The 25,082-nt window shown below is 46.5% G+C and overlaps 1 protein-coding gene across 1 annotated transcript; it reads left to right on the forward strand.

The window, feature by feature from the left end:
- Positions 1-4,078: 4,078 nt before the first annotated feature.
- LOC142564534 (testicular acid phosphatase homolog) lies at positions 4,079-24,867 on the forward strand. Its single transcript, XM_075675555.1, has 9 exons — positions 4,079-4,240; positions 8,870-8,965; positions 14,373-14,453; positions 17,244-17,396; positions 17,794-17,889; positions 18,450-18,539; positions 18,788-18,908; positions 20,535-20,617; positions 24,377-24,867. Exons 1-9 carry the CDS (start codon positions 4,145-4,147, stop codon positions 24,674-24,676), a joined length of 1,116 nt encoding a protein of 371 aa, XP_075531670.1. The 5' UTR covers positions 4,079-4,144; the 3' UTR covers positions 24,677-24,867.
- The last annotated feature ends 215 nt before the right edge of the window (positions 24,868-25,082 follow it).

The raw sequence follows: 25,082 nt of genomic DNA on the forward strand, positions 1-25,082 counted from the left end.
TCAGTACCCAGTATGTTGGAGCCATGGATGCAACTCGACTGAATTACGTTTAAGCACAGTGGCTCCAGGTGAAGGGTGAAGAGTAGCGGGGACATCGGGCACCCTTGTTTTGCCGAATAGCAAATAGAAACGGATTTGGAGAGATGGTCATTAATAACTAACATAGTAGAACAACGAATATAGCAAAGCGTAAAGCCTTTAAGCACAACGGAGACAACGGTGTGTTCCAGAAGAGAAAACAAATAGGAATGACTGGCACGGTCAAAAGCTTTAGCAAGGTCTACCTGGAGCATTGCAAGCTGCTCAATAGTACCATAAAAGTATATGGGCAATATTTATGTTGGTTTGAATAAATCGGCCCATAATTCCGGAAGTGTTATGGCAACCAATAAGAATTGACATCACAAATTGTCATCGATTGGATAAAACTTTCGCAAAAAATTTATAATCAACGTTGCAATGATTGGTCTCTAGCATTTAAGAGAACGCATTTTTTCTTTATCAGAACTTTCTCGAATTGAAAATGTGCGGTTTTTGCAAGAAGGCTCCAGAAGGGCGTCCACCTGTAAACTTGTAATGAAAATATTCAATAATATGGGCCTGATAATTTTTTTAAAAGCTTTGTAAAATTCTGTTGAAAGTCCACCAGGGCCGGGTTTTTTCAATGAATGCAGTTGATTAATAGCTAGCTCAATTTCTTTGATAGTGAAGGTCCAATTGATGAATGTACGCTCATCATACTGTAAAGTCTTTACAAGATACACAAAACTCTCTAAAACTTTTGCATCGTTACCATCGGGAGGGGCAATAACAATACCGTGACTGTAGTAAGTTTCAAACTATGAAATTATGTCATTCGTATTTGTTACAAGACTACTGTTGGAGTATATTTCCGGAATGACCTTGGAAGTAGCGTGACGTCACTCATTAAGTAAAGCTTGACGTGTTGTTTTCTCAGAGGGTAGAGACCGCCTATTTCAAAATTGAACTCATGAACCTCTGTAGCGCAGTGCTTCACCACTTCTCTAACTCACATTTAATATTTCCTAATGTCATCGATGCAAGTACCTGACATTTCGCATTCCAACTCCTAAAGGTTACATAGGCTCTTAAGGTGCGTTTTATTTTCATTATTTCTATAATATGCTTTCACCGACACAATTTCTATAGCTACTGTGCGAACTCTTGCTTGAAGAGTTCCCAAGCAGCAAATAATGGCTAGTTACGCGCCAAACGCACGTACGCTTCCCTTGTGCCAACACTTCCTATATCTTTCAGATGGTCGACATGTGTTGATTATGATGATGATTTTCATATTACGGTACATACCCACAATGGAGTACAGGCCAAGAGATGTGCGGTGCATATCGTTCGAACGTCAACTAGCTCGTGTTAATTACGCTAGTGTTAACGTGTTAGTTACGATTCCCAAACTGTGGCATATACCAACAACGGGAGATCGGCCAAGAAACATGTCCGCGTGTTGATAATGATGATTTTTGTACTATGGCACATGCCCAATAAAGGGGATTGGCCAAGAAGCGTGTCTTCGTGTTGATTATAACGATCATTTCCATATTATAGAGAATATACCGAATATATAGCAAATACCTACCGTGGGCCTCAGACATCTAACACTTCAACATATGTCGAAATAATGTGGCTCCTCGGCGAATGTGTATACAGACGGATTGGTATCGCCGTATGTGTCAGGTGCGGCTTTCGCTGTGCCTGCAAGTTTGAAGAAGCACCACTTGGCGCGAAATTTAGGTGAATTCTTCTGTTTTCTGGCATAACAAAAAAAAAGTCAATGAGCATAACTAGCCAGGTTCCGTTCTTTGGTGTCGAGAGAGAGAGAACAAAACTTTTTTGTTCTTCAGAATGCTTGGCCTTAGTCGAGGCCTCCGTTTTCAACAATAGCAAAAGCTTTTAGCGCAGAAAGAAAGAAGGGATAGGGGTACGGTCAATAACACAACACAGGTGCTTTACCTCGTTCCCGCTTTTTTTTTTTGCGTTAGATGGTTTTGCTAGTCATTGATTAGAAACTCGTCCAGAGATACAACCTCTTCATTCAGCCTGCTGCAGAGCATATTCGACGTGTGTTTTTGACAGTTATTCTTGGACCTGAAGTGGGGTGACAGCTGTCAGCCACCTAGGGTAACAGGGTAGGGAGGTGAGATCACAGGGAAGTAAGATCTGGGAGTGTAGGACGCGGATGACGAGATAACCGTAAGGTGTGACGGGTATTTGGGCGATCACCGCACTTAATGCAGGGAGGGGAATGTTCCGTGAGGAGACGTCGCAGAAGGCGGATACGGGACTGGGTGAGGAAAGTGTTTGCGCTTTGCGAATTTGGTACCTTGGTTGCGTGTGACGCGTGAGTACTGGAAGGGAAAGTCACAGTAGGTGCTTCTGTAGGGTTCGAGATAAGGTAATGGCATGACGTTTGTCTGGATAAATCAGGGGATGTCGTGTAGCGTCGCAATGGCATGTAGGTTCCGCATGCATAGGTCTATGGAAGGAATAGCGGCTGTGTGCATGACATGACAGTAGTGGTGTGCGACCGTTATAGCTATGGGTGGCACCCACACTATGTACTGGCATCTCTGTGGAGGATTCGATCGGGGTTGTGTGTAGGGAAGTGTGTGATAAGCTAATGAGCAGGGTGAGTCGGGCTCAACTTATTATTGGATGCATGTGTCCATGCTGGGGTGATATCGAAAGAGCCAGCAGGGGACAGTGGGAAAAGCTACTTTACATGGTAGGGGCGCGGATGAAACCCAATGAACTCTGGTGATAAGGTTTTGGCATGAAAAATCATGTTCTTCGAAACTCAGCTACCGTGTGCTGGAATCGTTGACAAGGAGGAAATTTCAGCGCTTCTATAGGGCTACGTGTCTCCATCTTCCGATTGCCTGTGTCAAGCTTTGCCAAGCTGTGTCAAGTTTTACGATAACCTTCAAAAGCATAGTGGGAGAAGAAGAAGCAGTCAAAACGCAAGGGCTGCTGCATAAGAGATTATAAAACAATTAAACGAAGAATACTTACCGCCGGTGGCTGGGTCATCGGCGATGCCATTATTTCTAAAGTGTGGTGGGCCAAATATGCACCACACTTGTATGCACCTGAGTAAAACAACGCGCGTAGAAGCACTGAAAGGTAGGAGAGTTAGCGACAATGAATTATTCAGATATGCAGCACGACTCAATGAGGACACTAGGATGAGCAGAAAACAGACAGAACTTGCGCATATCCTGTCCGTTTTTTGTTCTTCCTAGTGTCCCTGTCGCGCGTGTCTTTTCAAGTAAACGTAGCTTTTTTGTCTTGTGTAAGGCTTGCAACAATCTACTCGAACGCACCATTTTATTCCTTATAATTCGGGAGTAGCAATCAAAAAAAAAAAAAAACGCGACGTGAAAGTGAGAGGCAGGGAGAGAGGGAAGAAGGGAGCTGGAGCAATGTCATATGCAGCTGCATGACCTGTTTCGTGCGTCCCAAGCTTGACATACTATGCTGGTGAAGCTTAACAGCAAAGTGCTGTTGCAGCAGCAGCAAATGATATGTTTTGCTCACATCGACGCAGCTGCACTAATGGGTAGCACATCTGGCACAGAAACAGTGGGTACGCACTCGTATACACGTACTATTTTGCGGTCGTAGTCGCGACTCTCCGAATCAGGCTACAACAAAAATGCTCCGCTCGTCGCCCAGCCTTCGTTCTCTATATCAGCATCACTCAGAGGCCGAGAACCTCGCCTACTCCACTACTGCACAAGCACGGAGAACAAGATACGGGGACGTCTTCGGTTGCCTTTCTTTATGGTTCCATGAGGACGCAGCGCCTTCTTTGGTTTCACACCTTGCTTAATTTACCAGTAGGACTTCGGACGCAACGGCGTTACAGGGTTGCGACCGTGCAGAAGACCTCTGACGTGCGGGACGTTATCAGAACCCGGCGGTCCGGTGCCAACCAGCGGGCGGTCCGCGGAACCTGGCCTCGCTGATTGGTCAAGCGGGGCCGGCCACTTGTGCACGCGCGCCAGCGGCTGTAAGCTCGCGCCGCGCTGTCCTTGAGTGCCAGTCCTTCAAAAACAGAGACCGCGTGGCCGGCCGCTTAGAGCTTTCCCCGTTGCTGCACCTAGCCATGAAGCTTGCGTGCCTCCTGGTTTTGGCGGTCGGCGCCGCCGCGCGCAGCATACAGCAGTGCGGCGAAGCGAGCACCTTACGCCAGCTACACGTCGTGAGTAACCGATCAACGCAGCCCGTTAATCTTCTTCTTCTTCGGCCCGCCGATGTGTGCCGTCGCTCGGCGCTGCGGCACTCTTTGTCTCCCCTCGTGGCCAGTTTTCGCTCTCCGATGTAAATGTGTAGCCTGCTGTGTTCCCAAGTAGCCCGCTGCGGCAATTGTTGCGCGCTGAGGGCCTACCAGTGGTTTTGTTGTGAATAACTCACTCAAGTGGGCTTTTAGCTTGACGCTTGATGCAAATGCTGTGTGTGGCCGACTTGGTGCACTGAAATCAGCCACATAACGCATTTCAGAAATCATCTACACGTATTAGAATATTTGGAGAGTTTTGCACCGCTTGACTTGTTGTTTATGATTTGGCAGGGTGCGTGTAGTTATCGACAGTAGTGAAGTTACTTGCACGTGCATGCTGTGGGGGAGGCATGGATCGTGGTGAAGAGCATGGCATGGAAGAGAAAACAATTTGGGCAAAGCGATCTGCTATTGTTTATTTTATACGGGTATGTTAGGTTTCCGTAATCAGTTAGTACGCGTTCTCGCACGATTATAGCTGCTTTGCAAGGCGTAATGTGGCTGTGCGAAATTTGGGTCAATTACTTTTTTCTATGCTTTCGTAAAAATGAAGGGAAGGTAAGCATTTTCTGGGAACGCTGTGTTTAGCTCGTTTACACATATTCGATGAAGCTTTTTACACAAGTTCTCACTTCTGTTACTGTTTTCCTGCAAACATCCGCACCCTATTACATGATCGCACCTTATCACTCTAGGAAGAACGAATTGAGATACACGGCAAAATTGGCTTTAATTCGGTGACACACGTTTCTGTGTTAGTGCTATTATGCAGAAGCGCATTTAGCTTTTTTTTATAAGAAACCGCTGTTAGAATGTCTGTGTCGAGGATAAAAAAGAGGAAGACAACATATACGCTAATTGGTCATGGGAAACCCGTCGGTGAGAATTTCAGTACTTTGCCGTTAGAAAAGTGAAGACAGCAACTGAATAAATATTGTTAAAAAGACGCCACTCCCAGCTGGGACCCAAATATTCTCACCTTCATTTCAGATTAGCGCACAGGTAGAAATGTGATTAAAGACAAGGGGCGCGGAGGGATCGCCAGCTTTTTGGTTCATTACCCGGCAAACAGTAATTAATATAAGAAAAGACGTAACAATTATCGTGTGTAATTGCGCTGGCGCTATCTGGAGAAATCTGGAATTGAAAACGTTCCTCGATTGTAGCTTCGATATTTATTTTTTTCATTGGCACTTTGGCACTGTGTAATTTCTTTGAGACTTAAGTCGTTTTTGTTTTCTTTGAGCAATTGCTGTACATGAATAATTGTCCCTTTCAAGACCAACAATAATTTTAAACGGGTAGTCGACCTCCACGTTTCAACTTCTGTATTCATTCAAAGTTACTTCCTGCTGCGTAGCCGTGCTCCTTTAGTTATTATCACGCACAAATAACTAGTGGTACGCGTTGGTGCATGGCTTAGGGAGGACCCACTCCACTTTCTTTTCTAGGATCTTCGCTTTGGCATCGCGGATGGGCGCACATCGGAACGCTTGGGGGTGGCAAAAACGATTATTGAGAAGATTACGGCACTCATCTTTTCTGCCCTTCACGGCGGGACAGGGCGAGACGGGGAATGTGTAATCATAGCTGTTTCACATGGCCTAAAGCTACGTAGCTCAGAGTTTACGGCTACATCGCTCACTCTGCGAAACTTGTGCGTGTATGTTTCCCTGGCTTCTCCGCTGCCAATAACTTCGTCCTATAGAGTACCAACTATTGCAGCCGACTATATTTTTTTTATTTGCCTGACAAAAAAAAAAAAAACGTACGCTAGAAACTTAGCACCAACTCCAGCTATAAGCCTTATGTCCACTCTGAGCATATTATTTTAAGGTTTTGCGCACTAGTTTTACGCTGCGACAAGCGCCTCTAGGTAATTGGTCTTGCGTTTCATAATGGTTTGTCGCTACGTTCCCAATTCACTCTCTCACTCTGCTGTGTATTACGGGCACAAAATGCAGAATGCCCTTAGGTATAAATCGCGATGTATCGCATTTACACACACTATAGACTTGTCGCGTTTCAGGTGTGTTCGTGCGAATGGTTAGCTCTGTGCAGTTAGGCATGGGGAAGTGGTGTAGTATGACCCTAAAGCCATCATTTTTCATGTGTCTCCTGTGTTTTGGGACACAATATAAGCGCAGGCAGGTAACCTTGCATCGCAGCGATCACATCCCGCGGGACGCGTCGATGGATCCTCGCCGTTAGTTTCGTGTAAAGCCAAGTTTGAGCTTCTGGAAGTTTTCACAAAGCTTTACAAACAAGACAAATTCTTCCACAGGAAGTCGCAAACTGAAGCAGAAGCATAAAACTGCCCCGACGAAAACAAGTCCCCTCATCTAAACGTTGGCTCCGGTTTGAGGCTTCCCTTGTTCCTGCACCCGTGCATATTTACACGCACACACGTATCCTAGCGCGCACAATTTGTTTCAGGAACAAAATTTGTGAGCTTCACCTTTCTCAGGTACTTAGGTAACGACTTGTGGCAAGCTGAAACATTATAGCGTTCACTTATTCTCAGGCCCATATACGAGAGTAACAATCAAAACCAAAGTTTTTTTTTGCATTTTGAATGTAGTCTTATTCCATTGTGCTCAGAAGCAAATCCTCGAACATGTCAGACTGATATTTGTTGAATGTGCGGGAACTCTTTCGTTCCCTTTTCTTGCTCACGGAAAGAAAACATTACGTACCCGACTTATCCCGAATATATATGCGAAAGTGCAGCTGGAAAGACAGTTTGTGCATTTCTTTTCTTAGGCAGGGACCATTTCAAGAGCAGTTCCTTAATTATTACGCACGTTGAGAAAAGGTAAATTGCATTTTTATATTCGATGTAACCTCTCATAAGATACCGTGAAAGCATGAGACATCATAATTGTTGCGTTTCGCCGCAGCACTTTAACTAATAATGAGGGACGACGTTGCGGCTAATTTCCGACGTTTGTAACTACGCGAAACAAGTTACCTTGCCAAATGCGTTTCCCATGCATGTTACGAGTCTTCATTTTTATTTTTAACCGCAGACGCTGATGTAATTTCGCGTCCTTTAATTGCCGCTCGCGTGGCTCTGCGCCATAAAATTCGCCGCCTATTTATGGCCCTGACCTCAGACAGCCGCGGAGTCGACAACTATAGCGACGCGCATAACTTACGGTCAACCGACTCGACGCCGCTGGCGTGAAAGGGCGGACGGCAATCGCCCCGCTCCATCGGCCGTCGCTGTCGAAGCAGTTCGCACTTCGGCAGAAGCGTCGTGTGTCCGCCGCCCATTTCGCGCCGCGGCCGAAGCGGCAGCGCGCGCGCTGGACGCCCGACCGGCGGGGGCGGTGGCGGTGCGTGAAATACGCGGTGAAATACGAGCGGCGCGCGCACGCCAGCATTGAGCGGCCAAGCAGCTCGTTCATCACGCGCACTGCGCGCTGAAAAGAACGCCGTCTTCGGCGCTCCATTGGGGGGCACTGTCGCGCCGCGCGATCAACGCGCGCGGAGGAGCCTTCGCGCGCTCCCGACGAGGGCCGGCGCGTTCCTCGAACCGTCCCGCGGCTCGCGGCGCGTACCGCGTGTCTGAATCGGCGCGCTTTCTTTACAATTCAGATTGCCTGCCCGCCCACCGTTTCTCTAAATGAAGTAAGGGAAGTGTAGATTAGAATGGATGTGACTCGTTCCGAGCACCTCTGCTCATAACGCGCCTGGGGCAGCGATAATGCGATTGCCATGGCGCGCAACATTTTATAGCCGTCAGAAAAGCCGGCTACGTGCGCATATGAGAACGTGTGGTCCCTTAAGCACCCATCTATGCAGTCTTTAGCTCGAGACACGCGGCAGGCGCTGCTTCCTTAGACGGCGAGACTCCTGTAGGCGGTTCGCGCCTTGCAAGTTGCACAGACTTTGTCACAGGTGCTTCCCGCACAGCGGCTTGCGTATCACCGGAGCTCTTGCTTGGAAGTTTAGCGCGTCTCCTTCGACATTCCTGGCCCTCCGAAGCTTTGTAGGGCCGCAACAAAAGATCCTTCCATTTTCTTTTTCATATCAATACACACGCCCATTTGTGTAACACTGGGGATTCACAGGAGCCTCGCCGTGCGGTTGGAACCCAGCTTCGGTGATGCGCGTTCTAGTTTGTATACGCGTTCCACCAAGGCTGCAGTGTCACGTCGGAACAAAACGCGAGCCGAAAGACACAATGTGGAGCATCTCGATCTTACGCCTCATTATTTGAAATCGCCAGACGTGTGATTGTGGCATAACTGGGTGATGAATGCTCTCTAGGCTCCGAAACTAAGCTTCTGCGAACGAATGGAACTCAGCGTCACACACACGCGAATGCGGAAAGACACAATCTGTACTTTTCTTTTATCATATCCGCGTTTTGTTACGACAAAGAGTACACCCCCCCCCCCCCTTCCCCTCAAACACTGTCACTCAAACTTTTAAATCTCTCTTAGTCGACACAGTTTACCGAAACGAGTTGTATCGCAACATATACGCAAAGCTCAGTTTGTTCTGCCTGTGCCAAAGATCTCCGGTTTGTTTGGGCTATTACAGATGTTTCGTCATGGAGACCGCACACCAACGTCGTTGTATCCCAATGACCCGAACTCACCCAGTGATTTTCCAGAAGGCCTCGGTCACATAACGCACGTGAGTATAAATGTTGCTTGACATTTCGTGTAGACGTAGCGCTGTTGAGGTCACGACTTGAACCTTCTGTGAAGGCGAATCCGCGACGCGAGGCGTTTGGAAAGTCTCACGCTGAGGTATTGTGGACATGGCCTTTGCGTCCATCTGTTGAACTTCAGCGCAATGCACCATCGTAACCTAATCGACAACATTTGCAAACATTACTATTTCAAAGGTCGGCTGAATTTCAACAAATTTCAGTTAGGAACGTCGAGAGGGTACTGCTCATTTACGGCACTTATTCGTAGGGTCCTTGCCGCGTTATAGCCATGTTATAACCAAACCGAAATACTGCCGCAGGGAAGTTACGGCTAAGTACCCTGAGTGCGTATCTTACGAAAAAGTACCCGCTCGACGTCGCTATCTGAAAATTGACGAAATCTTCTGAAATATATTTTTTTTAATAATTCAGAGAATTTGGTCCATTGAGTTACGCTAATGCATCGCGGTGAAGTTTGACAGATGCGCAAAAGGCAACGTCCAAAATTCCTGGGCATGTGTAAATTTGTGATCTTGCTATGTTTGCTCCAAGGAGGAAATACCTGCACTCCTGCCATTGAGATAAAAAAAAAATAATTCTAGCATCCAGGTCATCGCCTTTCTTCGTGCACTCCTCAAGCCACGAAAGCAAGGTAAGGAGAAAAGAAGAAAGAGGGGAGAGGGGGAACATACGTTTCTCCCATAGACACGAGCACTAATTTCGAATAAATTGTGAGCAGAAGCGAGCTTTTGCAAAGACATAAGAAATTACGTTTGTAGAATGAAAAGAAAAGCGTGATTAGCATGAGGTGGACTCTCGGAGTTTCACTGGCAGCTGTGGCGCAGCAAAAGTAATCAAGGCGCCGTTGCGGAGCGGTCACCGACTCTTTGAGGTCGCGTTACGTACTCGGTGCAGCATCAGAGATCCAATAGCAGTATCCAACCGGGCAGTAAAGAAAAAAAGAAGCAGTGATAAATTCGCCTCGGCGAGCCGTTGTGGGCATCCCCTTCGGTGCCCGTCTCAGAGACAATTTTGTCTGTTTCTGCCTGCGTGCACAATTTCACTTTAATCTCCCGCTGCCCCCCTCATTCGGCCCGCTTCAGTGATGTTATCATAGAGAGAGAGAGAGAGAGAGAGAGACGAGGAAAAAAAAGACCCCGTCAAAACCGAGCAAAGACAATGTGATGCGAGTTTGGCGACGGGAGGCATAAATCACTCGCCACAGTTGTTCTGCCGTGGCTCTACTTAAATTTTACAGCATTATATTTCAAGCGAAGCCGGAGACGTGTGGAGTAGCGCGATTTTTCACGCGCCCATTAACTATAGCCGGCGTGCCATTATCGCACGTCATACGACGCCTACCGTCCCTCGCTGTCGCTCCTTCGGCGATGCTGTTGCACGCGGGGGCTATGCGAGTCGTCGTCTGGCTGCCGTGGAATTTTGGCACGCGCGTTTTCCTCCGCCATGATACATGCTGGCGCGTTCTGCCGTTCGATTGCGTCAATTCCTCCTCCTGGCATCAGCCAAGTGGGTCCGCTGCGACGCCAGCCGCTCATCCTTAATGAGGTCGACGGAAACGCTCAGTGATTGCCTATGCAATTGAAATTGTATATCGGCCGGACTATGGCTGGTTCGTGAATTGTCTTAAAGCGGCACTTGGTCGCTCATCCGCAGGGCGGCATGGTTCTTGAACCCGCGTGGCCCCCAATACGTTAAGGCTTTAACATTTTTGTTGTGATTGGTTCTACGGTATCGATCAGAAATAACTCTGAATCCGTGTTCACCATCGAGGCATGTTTTTGGTAGCAGGCAATTTTGTGGGAGCGCTGTAAACCTTGTCTCTAGCTTGCTGTAACGTATAGCCGGACAGCTTTATCTATGCAGATAAGGTGAACGAAAAAAAAAAGACAATTCAAGAAAATTTCTGGCATAAGAATTATAGTTGGAACGGAGAACTTCATCGTTAATACATGAAGCTGAAAAAAAAAAGAAAGGACACCGTGATCTTGGATGTTGCAGGCGGCTTCGAGCCCATTGATCGCGCCATTAGCGGCGTACATTTTTGATTGCGCAACCTCTATGCCTAGAGCACAAGCTCGTAATGCGTCGCCTGCTGCAGATAGAGGCGTTTCGCTGACGAACGCAGCTTCGGCGCTTAGATATACGTTCAAGGTGGCCAGTTGGCGTTGGTTGCGAAAGATGTACACGGGCGCGTGTCGTCCAAGTTTTCTTGGGCTTTGAGGAACATAATGTTGAATATATATATATATATATATATATATATATATATATTTTTTTTTTTAATTTTATCTCTGGTTCTCGCGAGAACTGATGTGTGATATAAAGTTTGTGTATAACAAATTGGTCGGCATTTCCAAACCTGAAGGTTTGGGAATGCCGCGTCTCTTACGTAAGTGTTGACCGCGATTGCTCACGAGCGCGGCGACCGTCTCGTTAATAAAAAAGTCTGGAGGACGCTTAAGCTTCGTGTTTAAGAGCGGAACGTGATACCACTCAGAGCTCTCTGACTGCTTCTCACGCTTCCCGGCAACTGGAGCGTATGTAACCGTAATGTTTACCGAGAAATGCTGGCGACGAACGCTATGCACGAAGGCGGGCTTTCTCGTAGAAACGCGGCCTCTTGCGTAGGCAGCGATGCGGCGGAGGCGAGCGCCATCTGGAGGTGTTGCAAGGAATAGGGCGCGCCGCTCTGTGGCCTCCAAGATATCAGCGCGCCGGCGCGCGCAAATGGCAGACGCCGTGGCCGGCCTATGAATGGTAGCAACGTTGAAAAAGTCTGTTTTTGTTTTTCGCGTAACAGAATTATGTTTTCTCGTATATTCAAATTACAATCCGACGCTGTCATGTCTGTAGATTGCGTGTAAGTCGTACTTTACGATTTTTCTGCGTATTTTAGCTTGAGAAATTCAATTAGTTCAGTAACTTCCTTGCGCCACATGGAGTGCCTGGATATGAGTGGTTCGAAAATATTCTTTGCCGGCCGCGGACGCCGTCGCCGGACTGTTTGCGAGACGGAGCCGTTAACGCTATCACGTTAGTAGTGTCAGCCGAGTGTGTGGTCCGCCCCACTCAGACCGGTATACCTTACAAAAATGCGCACAGTCGCTCAACGGAAAACGTCAGCGCGCGTGAGCAGCGGAAGACAGAACGCTGCCCTCGCTCTACTGCGGTGCCGATTGAGCGGTGCGTGAAGGCTCACTCACACTAGGCCTACTCGACACCGACTTCGGTCTGCTGGTTGTCGGCGACAGCGTTTTTTCCTTCGTGGCGGCGCCTCTGACGCACCTGCACCGATGCCGAACAATCTGCCTTATCGATTTCGGTTTGCCGACTGCTGGCCACAGTCGGCAGATCGAAATCGGTGTCGGGTAGGCCTAGTGTGAGTGAGCGTTCAGCCTGCGTCTACTCGAGCTGTCCTTTTGCAACCAAGGGGACAGCACTTTTCACTAGCGTCTCTGGGAGACACGCTTATCGAAGAGCGGGAAATCAAGTGCGGCGTCTCAGCATGTGAAGTGTGAGCGGAGTGGACCTTAACGCTCTGATAAAACTTCGTGCCCATCGCTATGATGCATGTCGCTGCGCTCGAATACCGTCTAGTGACGTAGTGCTTTTTGCATTGGAGAACTTTTGTTGGTTTTGTGAATACGGGCTCAACGGTCATGTTAAATTGCGAATAGCACTTACGTAAGAAATATTTTGCGAATGCATGTCTTGGGGTCGAATTCATAAAGCTTTTAGTTTGTAAGTGCTCTTCGCCATTGATTGGCCGGTCGCTTTTGCTAGTAATATGTCACGCATATTTGACTGGAATATGAGCTTACGAACAGTTCTAGCGTAAGACATTTTTTCTCAATACGTGCCTTAGTTATCGCTAGAGACCGGAACTTTCGGCAAAATGCCTATTTTTTTCCTTACGTCCTTATCGTTCCTATTTAACATTAAGCACGAACAGTGGTGCTAGACACATTTTAGTGCCACCCTTATCGGGGTCTTATATATGCATATTTCGATGTTTTCGAATATAGTGCATTTTTCAGAGCCTAAAAATACATTTTCTGCGTTTTGTCCTATAGCCTCATTTTGTTCATAATTTGTTTATACTTGGCTGTACGCACCTGATTATTACCACAAGAAATTTGGCGGCGTAAATGATGTACAGCTTAGCAGCAGACGAGAGCATCGCTATGAGAAGGGCGCAAACGGCGCTACGCGACGATACGCTTGAAAGTGTGCGCTCGCTTCACGTTTTCAGCCGACAGGATTAGGAAACTTAAACGCTCGAGTGCCGCTCTGACCCGGAATGTGAAGCTTATCTTATGTGGTCAGGAAAGGTTCGACACCATGCCCAATGGACCTATTGTTGATAGGGTTAGTTCGAAACTTCCGTATAGCTCGGAAAAAAATCTCGTATTTTTGGTACTGAAAAAAAAAAAAACCACCTGTTAGAGGTTCTGACCGGCTAACAGTCTGCAATTTCACAAGGCACTGGATCATCGAACGTTCCGACACGTATTCACACCGATAGTACCTTCTTCCCTCCTTCTTCTTTCTTTTCTTCCCTTAAACCCCTTCCCCTGTGTAAGGTAGCAAACCGGACGGGCGTCTGGTTGACCTCCCTGCCTTTGCTTCCTTCCTGTTCCTTCTCCCTCCTCCTCCCTCCTCCTCCCTCCTCCGGTGTACAAGTACGTGCCGGTAATTTCGGTGCATGTTGAGCGGTCCTCTTCTGCATGCTGACAAATACTGAGTGAAAAAAAGGCACATAATGAATGAGAAAAAAATTTTGAGACGGTACTTGTTTGCCTCTGCTTTCACAACTCTTTTTCCGTGGTGTCTGGTCACACTGGACGTCAGATAAATCTTGTAACGTACGCAACGTTTTATCGAGAAAATAAAATTAATTTCACAATATAGAGGTTTAACTGGCTGTGTTCCTTAGAAAATAAAAATGTTTCCTCAGATGCACAGCGAAAATTCCTTTAATTGAACTTTTACATGCCCAAAGGACTATATATGCTTTAAATGTCAGCTTCAGTGCCTGTTGTAGGTGCCTAACACAACGTATTTAGTTTCTAAACATCCGGTTTCTAGTCATTACCTTGTCACAGTCTATCATTTAAGGAAAGCTGCTGAGAAGCCTACAATACCGCAGTAGCGTACTGGCATGGTCTTCTTCAGGATAAAGAAAAAACAAAATTTTGCGTTCCAAATAGTGCAAGGCACGAAGCTCAAAGCTTCATGTAGGTTGAGAAATAAACGTCATTAAGGGTGTGCGGCTGATTAATCAGGAATCGCCAAGGTAAGGAAACGCGCTGGCGAAGACTTTGAGTGTGCGAGTCGTAATTCTAAAACCGTTTTTTTTTTTTTCAGAAAGGCAAGAACGACCAGTACAACTTGGGAAAATATCTCAGGACGAAGTACGAAGACTTTTTGACGTACGATCCTAATGAAGTAAGTTCCCTTATTTTGTATTGCTCGTTTACAATATATTGCTCAAGCTGGAAATAGTGCTTTTAGCTGGGCGGAAGTGATGGGGCGAGCAATTATGAGCTTTAGGTTATGTCGGCTCACTTTTCTGAATATACTGGTAGATATAGGAGCACTTCTCCTAGTTTATTTTCGCAGGCCATGAACAGCTAGGAAAAACAAATGACTATGCAATAAATAATGAAATCAAATTTTAGCTTTCTTCCGCCGCCCTGAAGTATGCCAGACAAATGAAAGCGCATGACTGTGGGTGGTTCAGTGGGTACCACGTTTTGCAGCTATCGTGGTTTCGAGATACGGAATATATATATAGAGAGAGGAAGGAAACGCAGGCAGGTCCCATTCAGTTTGTTATCCTACATAGAAGAAAGGGCTTAAGGGGAAGAGCTGGGAGAGGAAGCGAGGCAGTGCGCACAAGCGGGGAGCTGCCCATCACGCCTGCAATCGGTTACTGAGGTAAGTCGATCTAAGAAAGTTTAGCAATGCCTGCTTTGATTTGTGAGCCTGCAACGCGATGTATGAGGCCTAGAGCCTTCGTATTTGTTAACTTGTATGGAAACCAGACGGTTTTAAAAAAAAAAGCCTAAAGAGGGTCACGCTCGATATCCTAACGAGGACAAGAATATAGAACGGGTTGGTTCGTACCAGCGGCAGGAGTCGCACATGGATGTGTATGCCACTCGAATGAGTAGTGTGTAGGCTTTCGTATAAGCCATATCTAGCCATGGATACGGGAAAGGGAGGCTTCATCGCACTTGGGCAGGCGCGATGGCACCTGTAGCTTCGACGAAGAGTAAAGTCTATAGAGGCGAGATTTCGAGATACTCGGGTTGTTCCACGGAGCCTGCGTCTTGGTGTGTGCGAGCAAATGAAGACGTCTCGTAGCGTCAGTTCTCGACAAGGATATGAGAACTGTACGGGCTCCTTTATGGGGTGTCCGGCAAGCAGCTTCAGCAACGTCGGTACCGCCCATGCCATAATGACCCGGCAGACGCTGAAAGATGACGATGAGCTTAATATGCTAGCTTATCGATAGGTTTATTCGCAATTTTGTCTTTTAATATATTTTTAATAATTAATTGATGTAACACAGAGAAAAACGGTGTAGCCGAAGTATTTTCTGTTCTTTTTTTTTTCATTTTCCCGCAGCAACCCGTTTATAATAAAACAGAAAAAATGACGCCATGTACATTAGAGAGAACGTGATGGATAATTCTTATATCTCACGCTCGTATAAACTGCTCATGAGTCCTGCAAACTATGAAGAGCTGCTTTTGAGTCACAGAACAAGATCCGCTTTCGAAATCATGCTTTAAATAATTTAACAGCAGCACGTAAACCGGCAAGTTCTGTTGGTGCAGAAGTCGTCATATGGAACACCCTGAACTTGATTGTGACAAGTATGGCCGGGGTGACACTGGCACATGTAGGGCTGGTGGACGAGACCGATCCATCTCTGTTCCCTCTCCGTAAACCTCCTTTATTGAGCCACTGATGAATGAACGGCCTTCTTTGCAATTCCCGGAACCTTGAGACGGGCTTGGGATTGTCGAAGGCACGACAAGGTGCCAGAGGTAGTCCTTAATGTTTCAGGACAGCTTTTGAAAATGTAGCTTGAGGTCTCTTCGCCGGCAACACAGCGATATAGTTATTGGGGTTTAACAGAAATGTCGAATGTGCGCTCTGATGCTGTCAGCTATGACGTACGTACGCTGGGATCAAATGGTCGCTGGCGTTCATGATAGTTACATGAGTTGAGACATACTTTTGTAGTCCTCGATTCGTTTTGTTTGTCTCCTCTTGGAGGTGGGGGCAGTGGGAGCTTTACGAAATGCGTCTATCACTGATAAAAAGTGGTGAGCCTTCTGGTAAGAAATAGTCAGGCAATTAAGGGATGCAGCGGTTATGGGTTTTATGGATTATTATCCGTTTGTGCGTGAACGCAATTCACGATAAATTTATTGGAGGAGACACTCAGGCGCTGTGCGCGTAGTCAGAGTGGCTGCTCGTTGGTTTCGATTCGCAACTAGGTTTTCCACATCTAAAGAAAAAAAAAGATTCTCTGCACTAAGGCCGCAGCGTAGTTAAAAGCACAGCAAGTGTTCCGAATGAACCTGAAGTCCTCCACTACGATCACTACGGAGACCTCGACTTATCGCACGGGCGTAGTATTTGGTCGTAAAACACCATAAATTATTGTAAATCAATTGACCTTCGTTTATTCGTCATTGATTAATCTGACCACATGCGGAGGTCCCGAACGATGCCCCTAAATTTATCTCGAGGGAAAGAAGACACTATTCCGCACTCGGGAGGGAATTGATGACGGGTTGATTACGACTGCCAACGGTCTTTCTAAAACAGGTAACAGCGGCAATTTTTTATTCAAATGAGGGGATCGGCGCTGTTTTTTAAAGCCGCTGTCCACACTTCTCGCAAGCCACGTGTCGTCGCGCGCACACGGCACTTACGCTCGCCCTCATCGGTGTCTGTACCGATCGTGGTAGAACTATGTGCAGAGACTGGCCGAATGGTTCTTCGAGTGCGAGAAAAATTCCGACTATTCGAGTACGTTGCCTAATTCGAACATCGAATAACTTTAATCGATTCCACGTGTCCGAACGAGGTCGAATTAACAAAAGTCGACCTTAATTGTAACGAAAGTGCTGCATTCACTTGACACGTACAAGAAGTAGGGTGGGTTTCATGGGTGCGTTAGTGTGTGGTGTTCTAACTCGTGTTCATCGTCGCTAGATGCGAGCACGGAGCTCTGGCCGAGAGCGGTGCCTGGAGAGCATCCAGACCAACCTGTACGGCCTTTATCCACCGCGGGACAAGCAAGTTTGGAACAGTGAAGTTGACTGGCAGCCCGTGCCGATACAAACCATGCCGGTTGATTTGGATGGCGTGAGTTTACACTTGTTTCATGTTATGCGCAAGCACTGCGTCCTTCGATAAAGGAGTCGCCGTAATCGACAAACTTGAGAGACACATGGAACATGCTTGTCTCAAAACAGAACCTATGTATATTTGTGTTTGTTCACCCAAAAGCGATTGATACAGGACAACTTCAGGGGGGGGGGGGGGGTAAATACTGAATATCTATATAAAAAGTGATGTTGGGCCCGTATGCATGCATGGCGATAAAATTCGTAGGAAATTAGTTCAGCCAAAAATTGTATCGTTCACTGTTGCGATTCTATTTCGTCACTTGTTTTAGTGCTGTCTAATTGCTAGTGGCTTTCTGCGCGACAGCGCCGAAAAGCGCCAATTCAAGACCACCACTCACAGACATCCCTTACAGATGCTGTACGAAGACGCAATCTGCCCCAGGGATGACGAGGAGCTGGACCGAATTCGTGAGTCACCGGAAGGCGCTGAGTTGCTGAAAAGCAATGCAGTAAGTTTCCCTTAGAGTTTCCGGCTTTACTTTTTCACAGAACGTGCACTTTAGTTTGATCCACTGATATATAGTTAGGTCACAAGGAATACACACTGCACATGGCATGCTTATATTTAAGTGTGTAAATAATTTTCTAGGTCTTCTTACAGCTAAATAATATAGCTTGTTTCCTCCTCGTTGTTTGTGTGACACAGTGTTGTAATTCGCAACATTCCGTTGCTCATCTTCATTGTGAGGAATTCGACAAGGTATATAACATTTCTTACCCATTTGTCCACTTCGGTAAATGTAGCACTGCTCGTTCATGTCATTCGGCATCTGACCAAGAAAACCTCTCCAAAGACCAATAATCAATATATCCTCTTTCCGGAGTGAAATGTAGCCCTGAACATTTATTCTGGTTACCTCCCTGTCTTTTACATTATTTTTATCTTTTTGTCCAGACTGGCTAATTTCTCCGGATCAGTCTGTGGCGAATCCACGCTAGCGCCACATGACGTAAACAATTTTTCTCGTGTCTCGGGGTACTGATCTTATCTGTTGCATTCTTGTTCCAGAATTTGATGAATACGCTCCAGCAGCTCTCTGGCAAAAAGATGACAGACTGGGTCAGCGTGCGGGATTTGCTGGACACTCTTACGATTGAGGTATGCCGTGCGTTTTACAGAGCAATACACATTATTGGGCCGAAATTACATGCCATGTAAATAAATAAATAAATAAATAAATAAATAAATAAATAAATAAATAAATAAATAAACGTTTTACTTTATTACGGGATACGCGTAGTATAACTCGACTTGGTCGTGAGTGCACTAGGAAATGCAAGTGCAACAAGCCTTCTTTTCTATCCTCAAGTATGGCGTTAATGTTTGTGTCCGTTCCCTTTGCACAGAGGAGTCGTAATCTGAAGATCCCGGACTGGGCGCTTCCACTTTGGGGCAACATGACCAGATTAGCGAAATACACGACCATTCTGAACTACAACAGCCCTCTGCACAATAAACTGCGAGCTGGTAAGATTCGGAACTGTGCTTTCTTCAAAGCATATGCTTGTGTAAGTGTCATCATACGCTGTGTGTGTGTGTGTGTGTGTGTTTTCGCTCGAACACTTTTCTCCCCAGGTGGACATAATTAAAAAAATCAAAGCAGTTCCTTTATTAATAATATTCCTGCGTCACTTAATTGTTGCGAACCTTGCGGCACATGTATATATTGCAAGGTTGGAGAGAATCGTCACATAAGACTAGTTTCGTGCTTCTGCCTTTCAAAATGCCATGAAAATTGAAACTGCCGTCAAATTATTCGTTCAATTTACCTGATTGTGCATGCCCGCAGCGCGTACCACGGCTCTGTTCAATTAGTGCGTGACGTAAAAGCGCCGTGCAAGATGAAGCTGCTGTCGCATTTCCCTCTTCCTACGATCTCATTCCGACTGGCGCTGTGGGCAACTCCCGATTAAGTGCATGAGTCTATTCGATTTGGCTGCACTTTCTGCGCTAGTTCCGTAGCGGTACCGTGCGAGTGCAGCAGGGTGTAGTGCCTGTCCGGAAAGTACAAGTGCAGTGCCTGGCACTAGCCCTGCGTGTTTATTTCGAAAATGAATAGAAAAGTGCAAGCCTTGAGGTCCGTTAGGCGCATTACGCGAGTTTCGCGCATTGCGTCGTAGCATCAGCTCTTGTCTAGGACGAATTTTTCTTCAACTTCAAGGCTTTCTTTCTGAGAAACCCGTATGGGTTTCCTTTGTATAGCTTCCTGCTATACAATTCGGGTGGATGCCAATTTTTCCCTTTCATGTACTTTCCTCCACCTTGCGGGCTTCGGCAGAACTGATTTGCCATCTGCTCTTGCGACGCGCCACAGCCTGCTGTGGGGGCGTGTCGTTGCTTCTGCTCTTGTCGCCACATCGTTCTACGGGTGATTTTTGAGTTGATGCGGCTCTTCAGTAGAACGGCGGGTATTTTCCACACACACACACACACACACACACACACACACACACACACACACACACACACACACACACACACACACACACACACACACACACACACACACACACACACACACACACACACACACACACACGCACACACACACACACACACACACACACACACACACACACACACACACACACACACACACACACACACACACACGCACGAACGCACGCACGCACGCACGCACGCACCTTTTAGACCGCGTCAATTGACACGTGCTACTTCAGTCGGTTCATAAAAGGAATTATTCGTAAATTATTCGGTTCGTAAAGAGAGCAGACGAATAGGGCAGTGTGGAGACGATGGGCAGAACCTGTTACTACATTGATATTCTTTTGTGATTTTCGCCCCTTGACTAACACAACATAATATTTTCTTGATTGTAAAGTCAGAACGGCGCTGCTCATTTAACACCGGGTATGTTCGTGCACATGGCCAAGAGTAGGCCTTCGATGGTCGGATAAAAATGCGAATACATATGAGTTACTGTAAATTCCAAGTCTTATAATGTCACTTTGCTATATGTGATGACTTTTATATTTTGTGTTCCGTGTAGGCAACTACTCGCACCCTGTGGAGTTTCAAAACCTTGAGTGTACTTTAACGGCTCTCTTTTTTTGTTGAACAATTCTGATGCAGGTCTCATGGTTAGAGAGATCCTGCGGCACTCTGACGCTGTCGTGAACGGAAACTCGAACGTGAAACTGTACATGTATGCTGCGGTACGTATTTTTTGCCTCTGTGCGACAGGAGGAAGTGAGAAAAAACAGAGCATCTGTTATTTGCAGCAATAAAAAATGCTGCCTTTGCGCCACTCGTTCCGTCCTAAGCAGAATAAAACGACTAAAGAAATTTACACCAGCAGCAAACATAATAAATCAACTAAACGCGTATCAATCACGAATGCAAGATAATCAAAAAGTAAACTAAAAAATTAAATAGAAATAAAACTGCCTCTGTTATGCCACTCGCAGAGAATTACGGCGTCTTAGACAAGAAGAAAAAAAAAGGAAAAGAAAGAAAGGGCGACAGTTCTCGCCTAGCATGCTTGAGGCGCCCTTGAGGAAATGTAATGAATGCATAGTGCGGTGGCTACTCCTACGCTGCTGTCTTAAGCCGCGCGACATCAAAGCGCCCTTTATTCCGAAGAGAAGGCACTTCCCCCAAAAAATATATGCGATACATTGTGCGCTATATCACAGGGCGAACATTTCGGAATGATGCTTCTGTGAATATCGTGCAGCCGGACCGACGTATTTGCGGAAAAAAGTTCGTATTTGTCAACAGTTGCTGTCTTCCTGAGATGTGCCTTGGTAATACAGGACTTGATGCGGGTGTGTACGGAGAGGCGGGAAGCCGTTCGCAAGCTCTCGTCTGACGAATATTCGGTCTTCAGGAAGTGTTATCATAAAACTTTGAGATAAGGTTGTCCGCGCTATAGGTCATCAATCGCGCGACGACCCGGAGCGGTGTAGAGGATCAATATGATGAATACGGGCAAAATTAAATTAGTTTGCCACTTATTTGACGGAATCATTTATTATGGGAAGCATAAAACAAACACATGCTGACGCAGTTCGTGCGCTTCCTGAATGTTTTTTTTTTCTTCGCGTGCTTACAAGAGAGCGGCACTGCAGTCACAGTATGGCCGCTTTGGAGTCCGTGGACGCAAATGATTCAGGTTTGCGCACAAATATTCGTTTGAGAGCGCCAGCGATCGCAGCAAGCATAGTTCTCAAGCGTGCATAGCGAGCGTGCCTTGCTTGTGTTTCCTGCTTGCCGACTTAAATCTGATGGTTTCTTTAGAGGCTGAAATAAACGAGGTTTTGTCTCGTCGCGTCTATGTATTAATCAAACGCGAGAGGTGAAGTATAGCAGCTGAAAAGAAGTCTGAATGCATTTAAGCAGACGAGCAGCCTTCGCCGAAATTCTCACGACGCTTGTTGGCGTGCTCCGTTTTTCGGTCTTTTCTGTGGACCATCCCTACCCAATGTTCATGCTGAAGTTTGTGCAGTGCTCACAGTTGGGCGAAGGACAAGGAAAGTGCACGGGAAATGCGCTGACTCTCAATGGACTTTTAATCGGAAACAAAGGAAAAAAGAAAGCTAACACCACATAGTTAAACTATGTTACAAAGTAACTAGTTGGGCTTGTTAGTTGAACATAGTGGAAGGCTGCAGCGCGGGAACCGACGGAGACAAAGGAGGCACACAAAGTACACAGACACAGCGCTGACTTTCTCTATTTTTTGTTGAAAGTCAGCGCTGTGTGTGTGTACTTTGTGCGCCTCCTTTGTCTCCGTCGGTTCCCGCGCTGTAGCCTTCCACTATGTCACACAAGAACAGAAAGTTAGCAAACTTTAACGCACACTATCAATAGACGTGCGTACCAGTGGCAGTCTACCTTAAATGCTGCCGCATGTACTGACCAAATATTCAAACTCTTTATCCCAGACCCGTATTGATGGTTGACTCACGCAGCCTCCAGCTTTTCGTCTGATATGAATGGCTTCAATTATTTCACACACTCTCGGCCTCGATAGCAGCATTGTGTTTTGGAAATGCGGATTTCAACCACATTCCCGGCAGTGAATCACTGTGTGGGACAAGACACCTTCCACTTTGGGCTACGTACGTTTTTCCGCAAGATAACAAATTGGCTAGAATGTGCGCCAAGGTGAAAAACAACAACAAAGTAGCATGCTAAAAGGGCCACAAAATGGGTGCTGTGTAGCATGTGTTTGTCGTAGGCGAAGTTGAAATCGCGTTCCAGGTTATGTTATCTTGCGGCAATAGCGTACATAGGCCAAAGTGGTATGTGTGTTAACGTGAGACGGCTGAGCGAGCATAAGCACACGCTAGCAGAAAACCTGTCTCATACATGACATGCTTTGGAGTGAAAAAACAAAAACTGACACGGCACGGCAGAAAGGGTAGACACGCGACAACCTAGTTGGCGCATACATGACATGATTTAAGCACGGCAGACATGTCATGGAAGAAAGAGTACACGTGGGACAAGCGCTTGTCCCGCGTGCGCCTACCAGGCCCTCTAAATGTCCTTTTAAGTTGTCCTACTTAGCGGTTCACTGCCGGGAATGTGGCTGACCTCGGCACTTCAAAGACACAATGTTGCTATCGAGGCATAGAATGCGCGAAATAATTGAAGCCTTCCATATATAATGGAAAGTGGAAGGCTCTGTGAGTCAACCACCAATGCGGCTTTGTGATAAAAAATTTGAATATTTGGTCAGCGCGTGCGGCAGCCTTTATGTGCGTTGAAGTTTGCAAACGTTCCGTTCCTTTGTCACATGTTTTAATTATGTACTGTTATTTTTGTTTCTTCGTGTATTTCCAATTAAAAGTCAATTGAGAGTCAGCGTATGCCCCGTGTACTGTCGTTGTCCTTCGTCCAACTGTGAGCGCTGCACAAACTTCAACGCGAATGCCTACCGACTGGCGCAGTTTTCCACATTAAAGTATTCCAATGTGCTGGCCTTTGCCATGATCGAGAGTGCCTAGTTTAACCTGCTGGCATAATCAAGCACGAGAAGCTTTTCTTCATAAGCGTTCACAGTATCGTCCGGGGACTGCATAAACTTGAATGAGAAGTAGTCCGCTTTTGGGCTGTCTAAAGGCGATCGAGGTACAAAAGTAAACATGAAAATGTTCTCTAACATAAACGCCTCTCTCAAGAAAAATTGGAAAACTTAACATATAAATTACTAGCGATGGAGTGAACTCAATCTCAGGTAAGGATTAACATATACATAAGAGGACTCGCGTTGTTAGTCACGTCACTGAAGCACTGAGACGTGCTATTGACTATCGTATACATTACTGCTTACTTCCAGCCACGCTCACTGAATTGTAAACGTTTTTGGACTGAGGTGCGGAGTAATTATTGTTTATTTCCGTGAGAGTTTAGTAAGAGCATTTATTTGTGTGGGCGCTTCTACCGAATTGTCTTGCGCAGAAATTATTTGCGAGTGACACCGTCTGTTAACAGTAAATGACCTACATGCTAAATAATGCGATTGCTCCCTGCCTTTGCTACTTGTCTCTCTCTCGCTCTCTCTTCATTCGAAAACGACTGATCAATGGTTGCTCAGCGACTGCTCATACTGCACACGAGCGCATCCACATTTCGTTCAGCGCTGCTTCATGTCACTGGCTTCAATCGATGAAAATTGTAGTAACATCACGTTCGACATCACGCGCTCGAGGGCGTTCGCGTCACTTAGTTTTTGAGCGCTATAACTCACGAATGCTCGCAATCAGGCGCCAGTACCGGCGCTTAAGTTACGATGTGATGTTTCAGTGTCACAGCAGTATTTTTCTGCGCTGTCCTGTTCTTTTTTTTCAGCATTTCGCATGTATTTTTCTGCACAAGCTTTAAACGTACGGCCAACTACGATGTCTCTTACCTGCCCTTTTAGCTCTTCCTAGTCTCGGTTACTGAAAATATTACTTGCCTTACAGCACGACGTCCTGATCGCAGCGTTCACGTCTGCATTTGGAGTATTCAACCAGTTGGCGGTGCCGTCGTCGACAGCGGTCATCACCGAACTGCATGAAGATGCCGACGGTAACTTCTACATCCAAATGCTCTTTAAGAACGACACAACACGCAAGCCCTACAGGCTCGAAATCCCCGGCTGTGAAGGCTTCCGCTGCAACCTGAAAACCTTCAAGGAAATCGCCAAGCCGTACGTCGTCGAGGATTGGCGCCGCGAGTGTGGCCTCGAACCCTTACCCGGTGGTGTCGACCTGTTCCCTTGAAGCTGCCCGCGCTGGTAGCGCGCCTGTATGTCAGGGGCACGGCACTATCGAATTACATTAAAGCAGCTACCACGCTGCTGATGCCCATAAAGCCTTTACGAAGGCTGTTTCTCTTCACAGAAGAGCGCTATACATGTATATTTCGGCGCCTTTTGGCCCACCTTCGGAATGAAATTTTCTAATATATACGACTCGCGGGTGTTTGTTTTTATTCCGATTGCAACCATTCACGCTGTATTGTTGAACCAGGTGTGACGTGAACGCCTGTGTTGGCAGTGGTGTTCTGTGGTTGAAGGCTACCCAACTATATCCCACCCTGTGCTTTGGTCACTATCCCCCCACGTGACACGAGCACGACTGCGTGTGAAGGGGGTTTTACCTGCGCAGTTTCGAGCTCTATTATTTT

Source organism: Dermacentor variabilis, chromosome 1, assembly GCF_050947875.1.
Source record: "Dermacentor variabilis isolate Ectoservices chromosome 1, ASM5094787v1, whole genome shotgun sequence".
Lineage (NCBI taxonomy): Eukaryota > Metazoa > Arthropoda > Arachnida > Ixodida > Ixodidae > Dermacentor > Dermacentor variabilis.